Source organism: Anomaloglossus baeobatrachus, chromosome 4 (genome assembly GCF_048569485.1).
Source record: "Anomaloglossus baeobatrachus isolate aAnoBae1 chromosome 4, aAnoBae1.hap1, whole genome shotgun sequence".
In the NCBI taxonomy this organism is placed as follows: Eukaryota; Metazoa; Chordata; class Amphibia; order Anura; family Aromobatidae; genus Anomaloglossus; species Anomaloglossus baeobatrachus.
In genome coordinates this window covers 75,408,543-75,421,327 of record NC_134356.1, presented here as the reverse complement: position 1 = coordinate 75,421,327, position 12,785 = coordinate 75,408,543, and the positions used below count along the sequence as shown (strand labels likewise).

Below are 12,785 nucleotides of genomic sequence, written 5' to 3'. Positions count from 1 at the left end.
TTTTAGGCTATTGGTATTGCCTTCAACCTTGCAATTGTTTTGCACACCCCCATACTGAATGTAACCCCAGACCATGATATTTTCACCACCAAACTAAACTGTTTTCTGGATCCATACGGGCTTCAGTAGGTCTCCTGCAGTATTTGCAGCGGCTGTGGTATAATTCAACTGAAGATTCATCAGAGAAATCCACCTTCTGCCACTTTTCCAGCGTCTATCTGTTTAGCAGGCTGTGGGATTTGGCAAATGCCACACGGTTTTTTAATTGCCTTTTGTTTAGTGCTGGCTTCTGGGCACTGATTCGACCATGGAGGCCATTTCGAGACAGAATCCTACAAACTGTTCTAGTTGACACAGGGACTTGAGGTGACCAGGCCTGTTGGCGCTCTGGTGCAGTGGAAGAGGGGCTGGCTTTGGATTTTTTAACCAACAAACGTTCCTCATGAACAGTTGTCTTGCGGGGTCTGCCGGACCTGGGCTTGTCAAAAACATCTCCAGTCTCTTCAAATCTTTTTTTTAATTCTTTGTACTTGACGCTGAGACACATTAAGGGTGCCAGCCACCTCTGCAGTGGATCTGGTCTTCAGCCTCTTGATAATCAAGGCTTTGGTCGCAGGGTGGATTTTTGGCATGTTGTCAGATGTCAAGTTACAGTTCAAAAGTGAAGGTCTGGGGTGCTGGGTTTCTTTTTATACACACCCACTAACTGATCATTTAGTGAGCACAGGTGAGGATGTAAACTAGGATTGGGTGCATTATATGACAAGGCAACAAAACTTTTGACTTGCCAAAATCTGACCTTTCTGTGTTCATTAAATGATCAATATTTCAGCTTTGCAGCAACTTTATTTTCATAACCTAAACCAGATTTGGGAGGGTTTCAGCTTTTAAAAGAGTAATTTATGAAACCAATGGATGAATTTAAAGTCAGGTTATAAGCTTTTATTTACGTAACATGGATAAGCGACAGAACTTCTGTCAGGGACTATAACAGGATAATATCCGGAGGTGATTACGCCGACATTATCTAGGACTTACCCAGCACGTCCAATGTTGGTAAGAGATTAATGCTGCATTCTTGCAAATTTTAAAAGATGCTATGGTTTCAGTAACTTTTTTGATATTTTTAATAGACTAATGTTCCTGAGACACATCAGGAGACTGCCAGTTAACTGCGCACCTTTTTGTCAAATCTCAGCGTCCTGTATATAAGGGTTATTTCTGCACTGGCTCTTAATGTGCATTAGTGATTTTGGATCCTGAGAAAGGAGTTTCAATACTTAACTATGTTGAACAATAAATCACAGTTTTATCATTGAGTGATCATCTTCTTATCCCACATGACAGGTTAACCCTTTTCCTTCTCACTTCCGTAAAAACGATATCTGTCAGAGAACAGTTAAGAAACCCCCATATACTAAAATCGGCAAGCTCGACTGACTCATCTAATGTGTATAGAGACCTTTAGTGTCTGAGCATTTTTATTCTCATTTAGCCATAAGATAAAGACGAGCAAAGATAAACAGTTGAATTGTTTTATTAACATTTTAAACAAAAATATGATATGATTACAATTCCCAGAAAAAAAAAGACCAAAAATGAGCTCGGAAAACATAGTATTTTCAGTGATATAAACAGTGTAAAATGCAATATATATATAAAAATAGATGAGATGTCTGGCTTGCCGCATTTGGCATGTAGGATTTGAAAATAAACTGCGTTGAAGTCAGCGATAAACATATGGCAGTTTACAGGGGTGGCGTGGGCAGCGAGGTTGAAGAAACTAATCCAATAACAAGGTGCCAGTGAAAGTTATGGATCATTAGTTTTACCCTTGGGACCAAGGTATTGAACATGCCTCTCCGTGTGCTGAGCATTACATTAAATTAGCAGCAATCTCTTTATTAAGCAAAAGAAAAGGAAATACAAGAGTTAAGAGGGTTTTTTTTCCAGATGAGAAAGCATATAATTTGGGGAGACACCTGGATCATTACTGCTTCTTAAATATCATGACATCCTCTACGCCAGACTGGTAGATCAATGTAAAAGGCAACAAAGGATGGGTTTAATAGCACATCCTTTGTTAAAAAAAAATAATATGAGATACAGTAAATGCGTAATAACCACTAAATAGCTGCTTGATGTTTCCAAGTAGCAGCAGGATCACTGCCGCAACCCTTTACCAGACTATCGGCTGTTTTACGACAGTTTGTTTACTATTTGCGCACCAACACTGCTGAAAATGGCAGGTCGAAACAACAAGCTTCCCCAGGTAGGAAACGGATGCTCCCGCAATACTTTCATTGCCTATAGGAAATATCAGATGAATTCTGTAACTCGACATTTTTGTCAGATCGCGCTCTATCAAAAGCCACAATTATTTCACACGCATCCAATGTAGTTTCATATAGATATGGAAATCAACACCACCGATAATACAACAATGTGCTTTATGCAGTAAAAATCAATAAAAGCCTAGTAACTTTATTTTACAATGCTGTATAAGTACGGGGAGCCCAGCACCCAGAACATTCAGAAGAGTAGAAAAAATATATCTGAGACATGAACTAAAACACCAAAATAAAATCTGTAAAACTAAAGTCTGACCGATGATGCTTAATGTGATACAGAACTGGTTCCTGAGGCTAAAACAAAAAACATACAAAGTTTTCTATCAAAATGCTGCAATTTGAAGATCTACCTATATCCTGATAGATTTACAGCAAGGATTATCCTGGCATATATGGTCCTAACGCAGAAGGGTTTTGGCAAATTGAGTAAAAAGTTAGCTGCTATTGTTGAAGTAGATACATTCGATGCTAGAATTAAAGATCCTGTCTGCCCTAGATCCGAACATGTGCTAAACTGAATATCATGGAATTTACTTCTTCAATATGTCTTCTCCATTTGACTTGTTTGCCTGTTTTTTAGTCCAGAACACAAAACATTTTTATTTGGGATCTCCTGGAATGTGGGAAAAAAAAATTAAAAAAACAGAAAGAAAATGCCATTCTACATACAATTCTAAATAACTTTAATTAAAGGTGTTGTCTACTACTTGGACAACCCCTACTCAGTCCCATTGTCACAAGAATAAAATAAGCCTATACTCCCGTCCGGTGCGGTTCCAGCGATATCTAAAGTTGCAACATAATGACACGCGAACCTCTCAACGAATCAGCACCTTGCATCTGTCTCCCCGTCTTTGGGCGTTTGAGCAGGATGTGAGCACTGTGTTGACTTCCTGCTCAAATGTCCGAAGGCGGGGAGAAGGAAGCCGCCACTGATTGTTATGACAAGCGAGCCCCACAACCAATCAGCGCCGCCTTCCTTCTCCCTGCCTTCGGACATTTGAGCAGGAAGTCAACACAGCGCTCACATCGTGCTCAAATGTCCGAAGACTGGGAGGCAGTTGCTGGGCACTGATTGTTATGATACGCGAGGCCCATGACCAAAGTCACATGAGCCCCGGAAATGTAGCTTTAGACATCACTGGAACCACAGTCGCACTGGAGGCGAATACAGGCTTAATTATATTTACTGGGGTGAACAAGGGGAATGAGTAGGGGGATGTCCAGGTAGTAAGACAACCTCTTTAATTTAATCATTTTGTCTAGAGAAATAATAATTATTGTATATTAAAATGGCCACTGCCTTGTTACACTGATAGAAATCTAGAATGTTAATAGGATGGTGACTGTGAGAATAAGCTGTAGGAAGTTCAGCACCCTCCAATCATGTGCATGAAGATGTTTTCTCAGTTGGTGTTTGATACTAGATACCAGGATTGATTAGGTAAGAAGAGGCTGCTCACACTGCTGTCCACCCTATCTGATCTAATACTGCAGATACCAGGATTGTTGAAATACTAACAGGCTGCTCATACTGCTGTCCAGTCTGTCTTTCTGATCTAAAACTGCAGATACTAGGAGCGTTGGAGTAAAAAGATGCTGCTCACACTGCTGCCCATCCTATCTTTCTGATCTAATACTGCAGATACCAGGACTGTTGCGGTAAGAAGAGGCTGCTCACAGTGTTGACCCCTGTGTCTGAATTTCGATTAACTGCTGTGCCCTGGAGATGGCTGTGCAGTACCAGGTATAGGTTATCTCCAGATCACAGCAGCTGAGTTTCTCACTGCACATACTCATAGGCACCAGTACTATTACACTCTAGGATGGGTTTCCTTCAGTATAAAAATAAAACTGCCATTTTAATGTAATATAATGATTAGTGCTTTATACAAAAGTATGACTTTCTAAGTAAACTTATTTAGGCATTTATTTTACCAGGGAACCCCTTTAGACTGTACACAAGGGTTTAAAAAGAAATATTAGTATAACTTGGCACAGATAAGGCATATACAAGCCATAAATCCTATGTTATGCTGGGCAGGTTATAACCATTGGTTATTGCAATAAAGATACCTTAAAAAGTGACATATCCTATTGAAGTTATCCACAAAATCTTGGTAATATGCCCATAATGATCTACACCTGGCAAATATAACACCTAAGGCCAGGTTTTGATGAAGAGCTTATCAGGGGCAACCGAGTGCATACTGCGTACTCTATGGTTCAGGCGCTGACTACTTACCCAAAGGTGGACAGTACAATATACTCTTGATGTTTAGGTATACCCTAAGTTCTTAGAAACTAGCTGACAAAGATTGTGGCAATGTCCTTGATACATGTAAATAGAAGGTAAGTAGACCGCATTACCGCCACAATTTGTTCGCTGATATTCACTTGAGCACAATGTTGTTGGTTTTCTTCTTGCCTTCCTTAGTAGGTTGCTGGTGTTCGCATTCAGTGTTTTTTTGTGCTAGGTGATTAAATATTTTTATAAAAAAAAGAAAAAAAAAAAAAACGTGCCATAGGAATTCATCCGGATTCCACAATTGGTTCAACTGGTTACATTTTTCATACGACTATCGAAAAAAAAAAAAAAAATGGAGCTGGATATTATAGTTTACCCATATCCACCCTTCCGATGTATTCATATCACCCAAAAAGTTACCCAACTAAAGTACTTTGAACTAATGTAAGTATGCTAAAGTTGTATTCATGAGATGTGAGCTATTGTTAGAATGGACCATAATGGCGCCCCTGCCCCCCATACATTCTAACGGAACCCACCAAGTACTGATGCAGCACAGCCGGCTCAACCGTTAACGAGAAACAATGCAATAAAGCCTATGATCAAATTATATTACTTCATGTGCTTCCGTGTAGAAACACTAGATTCCTAAATATAATACTCCTATAAATCAATAATATATTCATGTAGAAAATAAAATACCACTGTAAATGACATCATACAGAATCCTGGAAACACTTATTCCTCTTTTTTTTTTATTTGCAGTGTCTGACTAAATTTTTTTTGCTGTTATATAGATGGACCTTGACCATGATGTGCTCTAATAAAAAAGCCAAGATGGCGAAACAATCAAGGAGAAGATGAGGTGGCCAGGTTGGCCGCCAATTTGGAGAATGATCATCTTCCTGCTCAAGATCTTAAGTTACATTCAAGAAAACTGTTTAAAAATCCCAAAAAGTTCCAAAAGTAAAAGATGTGCAAAGGAAATAGAAGAATCATGCACTACAGACTGATATGCTGATATGTATACGCATACATAGAAGGGATTTTGGAATTCTACAACTTGCATCCCACCCCAGCTAATCCAAAAGTACCTTTTCAATCCACCAGGGATTAAAAGAAAAACATGAAGTGATAGGTGCACGGTCCGCTCATGAGCCCAAAGTCCCTCGCAATGAATTAAAAGCAGTTTAGCACTAAGTGTCGGAGTTATTACAGATCTAGTGCTCTCAGTAGGTTGGAGAATTTATGTAATATCAATCCTATGTGAAACATGCCATAAAAAAGGCAAAAACGAGCTGAAACAACCCAAATATGACCGCTTATGTTTGTAGGACTTGGAAAGGAGGTACCATCAACAGGCCTTCAAGAAACTACACGTAGAGCAAACAGAAGAACAGACGTGCACGCAGAGAGGTTTCCAGCGATAAGTATCAATTCACTCAGAACCAATAATCTTTGATATCAGATGACCTGTGCAATCACAATACCAAGATAAATAAAAGAGCAATTTACATTACAGTGAGACTGATCTTCTCCATCCTCAAGAGGTAAGCAAACAGAGGAATTAAGGCAGAATTGTATATACACTAGTCCATACTTTGGTTAGCTTGTCTAAGTCCAGTCTAGATCTCTCCCACCATGTGGAGGGCTTCATGCCAAAACTAAAAAGTTCTTGCCAGTAATGATGCCCTGCACATGGTTGTAGCACTTAACATGTTACCTACACCTGCCACATTTATACTTAAAAATAAATTTTCAAGAAGACCAATGATTAGCACCGTCCTCCTATGACCAAAAACTGAAACCATCTCTTCTCTGACTCGAGCCTCGGTGTTGAAAATCATCTTCGGAATTCTTTTGAGGTTCCTCTGCGTGCTCAGTGGTCCTATGTGTACGTTGCACCGCACGGTTAACTGGAACGCGTGAGCATATCTGCACTCTCTTCGTGACCAATGTCCATTTCAATCAGGTCTTCATCATTCGCTTTCTTCTTCTTCTTTGCACCCACCGATGTTAATGCGTCATCCTTGGTCAGCTCGGATGCTAGCAGTGAGGTAACGGCACAGCCAGCTTTTCTATTCGCTAAAAGAGAATATTGAGAAAAAAGAGCAATCAGTGAAATGTTTAGAGCTGCTCTATAGTAAATGGTCAGAAATAAATCATACAATCGATACCTTAAAGGGAACTCGTTCTGAGCTGAAAGATTAGAAGATAGGTGAGAATATTCTAAAGGTTATCTGTATTTAAATTTGTTACTTTACGTATATTGCACTAGTTTGCATGAAGGCGTCTCTTTCTATTCAATCATGTTGCATTCAATGTTCTAGTGCTTGCCTAATGGAATTTAAGTAATGAGTGTGTCATGCGACCTCTCTATAGCCATGTGCACGGTTTGTAAAAATATGTAAACTTTGCAAGTGAATATTCATCCCCTTTACGGCATGAAGAGTTTTCAGAACTGGGCAATGCTTTTTCTTAAAAAGCACAGCTCCTTTGAGATTGGCTGTGATCAACATGGAAGCTGCATATAGCTGCAAAGTAGGGTGCCCTCTATGTCAACTGAGTAATGGCACCAACCATGTGTATTCACAGCACTATAGTGCCTTGGAAGGAGTAGTCATGTGGTCCTCCCAAACAATCCACTGGGATTTCAAGTACCATAGGCACTTCCCTGCAGTGAGGCTTTAGAATTGCAGGTAATATTGCTCATTGATTAACGTTTTATGCCATGCACATCGGAAAATATCCAGCTGCTCAGTGAATTTTCAATGTAAATGTGCGTCTGGTGATGCACTCCACGCTGAAGTAGCTACTACCGATGGTATGTGTGGACATTGGTTGTATAGATCAGCTGATTGCCATGGAGGCTCTATTCTTCAATGATTCTTTTCATTCATGTAAGTCTATATTAGTTACCCATTCAGATAATGGAGAACATATAAAGGGGTTGTATCATCTACCTTCAGTCTAACGCTCCTCAGTCTGCCAGGCTTACCGGGTGGAGGAAGCTATGTGCTTTTGATCGATTGATTTTATGGACCAGCAACATGTGGGCCGAACTATGCGCTCTCCAAAACTGCAAGCAGAGGCAGCTTTGCTACTGCATCATCGGGAGATCATGGGTGCACTGAATCAGATTGGATCCAACAATCTGGCCAGCTCTAGAGCAGCGCTTGCAAGCTCTTTAGCAAAGTGCTTGTTAGAGCTGTGCTTATTGCCAATGATACTCTCCTCTCAGCATTGAGAAGTAAGCACTAACGAGACAATAGGTTATGTAAACTGCAAAATTGCTTGTTTTTACCATTTTACCTAATTAAGATGATGAGACAACCCCTTTGAACACAAACTACTAATTTGACTTTTTTTGGAGACTTAAAATTAGTATGCACTATAAAGACCCTTTTTGCAAATCGGAAAAATTCAAATGACAAGATGTTGGACTGATGACATTTTTAAAAAGGCACCAAGTCAGAAAATTTAGTTACTGATCTTTCGAGCTCCTGCAGAAAAAACTAGTGGTTAAAAGTGGCTAAAGGTAAAGCAAGTAGATTTAATCATGCACAAAACATGCACATACAGACATGCAATAGCACAGCAGAAACCCACACCAAGCAGTAAAGAAATAATTGCTCTGCCTTCCTTCTTTATGCTGCAAACTACAACTCAATCAATGTAAGAAGGTATTCTGATCTCTAGCACCAATAGAATGTTTGTGAGATGTCAACGTCTAACAAGACTGATCAACCCCTGGGAAACCAAACTCTTCCTCAAAAAAAATGAGAAGTGAAAAAAAAGTCCTCAGTAATTTGAGGGGAAATTTTAACCCCGCGCTTTACAGTTATTCACCAAAAACCCTGCCTCCATTAAAGCGAATGGAGCTGGGAGCCACAGTGCAGCCAGAACTTCAAAAGAATGCGCAGCCACGCCCTTAAATGGCATGTTGGCATGTCACAATGTAGCCAGGGAAAGAGAGACAGACACAGACAGGGAAAGAGAGACAGACACAGACAGGGAAAGAGAGACAGACACAGACAGGGAAAGAGAGACAGACACAGACAGGGAAAGAGACAGACACAGACAGGGAAAGAGAGACAGACACAGACAGGGAAAGAGAGACAGACACAGACAGGGAAAGAGAGACAGACACAGACAGGGAAAGAGAGACAGACACAGACAGGGAAAGAGACAGACACAGACAGGGAAAGAGAGACAGACACAGACAGGGAAAGAGAGACAGACACAGACAGGGAAAGAGAGACAGACAGACAGGGAAAGAGAGACAGACACAGACAGGGAAAGAGAGACAGACACAGACAGGGAAAGAAAGACAGACACAGACAGGGAAAGAGACAGACACAGACAGGGAAAGAGAGACAGACACAGACAGGGAAAGAGAGACAGACACAGACAGGGAAAGAGAGACAGACACAGACAGGGAAAGAGAGACAGACACAGACAGGGAAAGAGAGACAGACACAGACAGGGAAAGAGAGACAGACACAGGGAAAGAGCCAGACACAGGGAAAGAGCCAGACACAGGGAAAGAGCCAGACACAGGGAAAGAGCCAGACACAGGGAAAGAGCCAGACACAGGGAAAGAGCCAGACACAGGGAAAGAGCCAGACACAGGGAAAGAGACAGACACAGGGAAAGAGACAGACGGAGAAAGAGACAGACTGTCAGAGACAGACAGGGAAAGAGACAGGCAGACAGAGATAGAGACAGAGATATATACAGAGGGGGAGACAGACATTATAATTACATTTATATCTATTTGTTTTGTGTTTTTTGTGTGCAGAATACATTTTTGTTAATACATTCTATTTTGTTAACAGCAGTTATTAACCCAGGAGAAGCTACAGCTAGTTTAATATAAAAACTCTGGTTCTTCAAGAGAAGTGGCTAATATCTGTCTCTCCAATGTCACCCTTTTTTGACAGCTGTATCAGACTTCCTGCCTCTCAGCAGGGAAATATCACTCTGCCAAGGAATAATAAATATCTGTGCTGCGGTCTCACTGCTTCTGCTTGGGGTGTTGTGGCCGGCTGAGTGTATGTTGGTAAAGATTAATCCTTTAGAAGTAGTTGCAGTCCGTAGACAACCATTCAAAATTAGCCATTGTATCTTTAACAAAATAACCCATTAGAAGCAGCCATGTCCTCCTCCAGCAGATTAACAATTTAGCAGTGGCTGTATCTTTCTCCATTATTTGGACTGCATAATGCACAAAGACATATATATGTCTGATGTATAACAATATCCCGTATGAAGAAAATTTCAAGCTCCTGACTTTTGGTTCTCAGGAAAGACAAGGTGCCACCAGAGGCATCTGCCAGCAGCATAGTCCACTCTTCCCAATGACCATATATGTTGAGAATCCATGTGTTTTGGGAGTCCTGAGAGATGGTTGTTGGCCAAATGAGCGCCACTAATATAGAATTTTCATTAAAAATACCAATCCCTTTGTTCAGGCAGAAGAGCGGGGCAGTATAGAGGACAGGAGGTTGTTATATAGAGAAGTTATGGTAGAGTTACTAGAGAAGAGAAAATGACAATTACAGCATTTTTTTATTTGGAAACTTTGCAGTTAGTTTGCATTTATCAAGAAAAAGACAGAAGGTTCTATTACACTTGGAGTGGAAAGAAACACATGAAAGCTTTGCCAAAGAAAAACCCCACACTGCAAGCAAGCAACACAGCAAGCAGAAAGAAGATTTGTAGTGATTGCTTCCTAATTGCTGCAGAATCCGACCTTTAATCATGCATCGAGTATTGCTTGGGATGGATTTCATTCGAAGAGATTTGCTGTACTATCGAGCAATTTGTATATTAGACTGAAGAACCAAGTTACTTTGTATTTGAAATGTATAATGATATATAAAATACTGGCGAAAAATAAAATATTCATATAGTATGAAATGGATTTTTTTGGAAATTAGCAGGGTCAAAAATCAGTGTAGGCGACTAGTCTAGAGGGCAACATCTGCTATGTAAAGCTTGGTGCAAGCCAGGGACATACGTCAATAGGAAGTGGTGACATTATTCTAGTGATATATTGCTGTGTAGAGTATGGTGATGGCAGTGCCTTGTGGTCAGATTTTCAGACTATAATCATTGCTACATGGGCCTGGAGGTCATACACCATCAGTGCATAGCCCGGAGTGGATTGCATTAAAAAGTCTTAAATACATAAGTTACGGACATTATATCAACGAGTCTGCAGCACCAAAATCTAAAGGTGGTTTGAGAGATGCAACTGTTGATAGGGCACTGGTTTGACATATGTGCTGTTTTTGGAATCCATTACCATTAGAGGGCTTTTCAGAATGGTATTCACCAACTTTAAAGGGACGCTCAAATGGTGCTCACTTCAGCATTGGAAGGTGAAGACCACTGATGACGTTGTGTTGGCTATTCTCTGCCATGCTCTATGAACGATTATCAGGTATCAGCCACATATCCTACTCAGGAGAACAGGCGCATGATACTTAGAACTTGTACACAATTTGTGGCAGGCTCAAGTTGACGCAATGTTACCAGCACAGATCACCTCTTGATGATGTAGTGAGCGATACCGTTAAACCCTTTTGACCTCCTGCCCTTCCAGCGCCACATCCCCATTCCTCACATTGGCCTTCTGCAGTGATAATGTTGTGCAGGCAGGGATAATGTGCTATATACCACTAAATTCAGTGATTGGCATCAGTGGTCATGTGGCTTGTACAGAATCAATAGGTAGACAGAAGACAGGAGATGTGGCGCCCAAGAGGAAAAATGTTGAAATCCGTGAACTACATTTCTTTTTTTGTTATTTTAGGACTATTTCTGGATTTGGGAACAGTATTTGTAGGATTAAAATTTGGGAGGAAAATAAGGGGTGCGTCTTATAAACCGAATGTTACTTACCGGAATTGGTGGAGAGAGGTCGCAGGAGCAATGCCACAGGTGCTGTGATGGAGCTGCTGGCTGAGGGCACTTAACTGCCCTGGAGCTGCAGGCGATGTGCTGGGGCTGCAGGCTGAGGGTGCTCTGGGCGCCATCCTGAAAATGTCGGCGGTGAGGACTTTAAAATAATGGCGCCCAAAGTCAGCCTGTGAGCAGATTGAGCTTTTGGCTCAAGATCTCATCTGTGCACGCGCCAACTCCGGCACCATTTTCCTTAAGTCTGCTGGTGGGAGGTCAATGGGCCGAAAGCAGAGTGTGCGCAGATAAGATTTGAGCCGAGAGCTCCATCTGTGCACACGCAGACTATGGGCGCCATTATTTGAAGTCTACACTGCTGACCTCAGGATGCCGCCCACAGTCCCAGCAGATCGCCCTATTTCACCACTGCCCCTGCCTCCTGTAACCCCGCTCCACCACCGCTGCCGCTCGCTCCCGGTAAGACCAACCAATTGTAAGATAGACCCCATTTTTTTTTTTAACTTTTTCCCCCCCATCAATTTGGGGTGGGTCTTATAATCCGCACTGGCTTATAACCCGAAAAAAATATGGTAATTATTTTTTTTTTTTTTTTTTTTTTAACAATTCTGAAAACCCCTTTACTATGTGGAGCACAACAATCTACCTAAAGCTATTGGTTTTCAGAAAATTAGTATTAAAGTGAAGATAAATTTGTACACAGTCTTCATAGCCATCAGCAATGGGTGCATGTTATGAAGGTGATGACTATAGCTTATGCAGGTAGCATCCATCTCTCAATCCATCCTTTAGTGTTACTTGGCTCGGCACAGGTTCATGCTATGCCAACTATGTTAAGCTATAGCTAACGAAAGGGGGAATAATCTTAAAAAAAAAAAATAATGGAAACGTTGGGTATGTTTAGCAATAACAAAAAAATAAAAATAAAAGGACAAAGTGTTATTGGCACAAACACATCACACGAATGCACCCAGCGTTACCAGGTCTGGTGCCCGCTCCTCCTCCTCAGTGAGGGACAGGAGAGAGTCTATTGGGAAGAAATAGAGCATTAAGAGCAGAGAACAACGACCTGTCCAATATGCCAATAGAAAGCGTAGGACAACTGGAAGGTGGCACAGGAAAGCGAGTCATTACTCCTCCTCGGACTGGCAGCACTTGACCCTGGAGTCATCGTTCTCAGCAGTAAGGACAAACTGGCACTGGACTCGTTCTTATCAACACTACACAATGGTGACTAATTGATACTTTATCATCTCCTTGTG

At 41.1% G+C, this 12,785-nt stretch overlaps 1 protein-coding gene across 1 annotated transcript in view; it reads right to left on the bottom strand.

Annotated features, from left to right (window-relative positions):
• Positions 1 to 1,521: 1,521 nt before the first annotated feature.
• Positions 1,522 to 12,785, bottom strand: part of DIAPH1 (diaphanous related formin 1) — a 370,807-nt gene continuing 359,543 nt past the window's right edge. Inside the window, exon 28 of the mRNA XM_075344403.1 lies at positions 1,522 to 6,684. Within this exon, the coding sequence (XP_075200518.1) occupies positions 6,512 to 6,684 (173 nt within the window). The 3' untranslated portion in view covers positions 1,522 to 6,511. The remainder of the gene's footprint in view (positions 6,685 to 12,785) is intronic.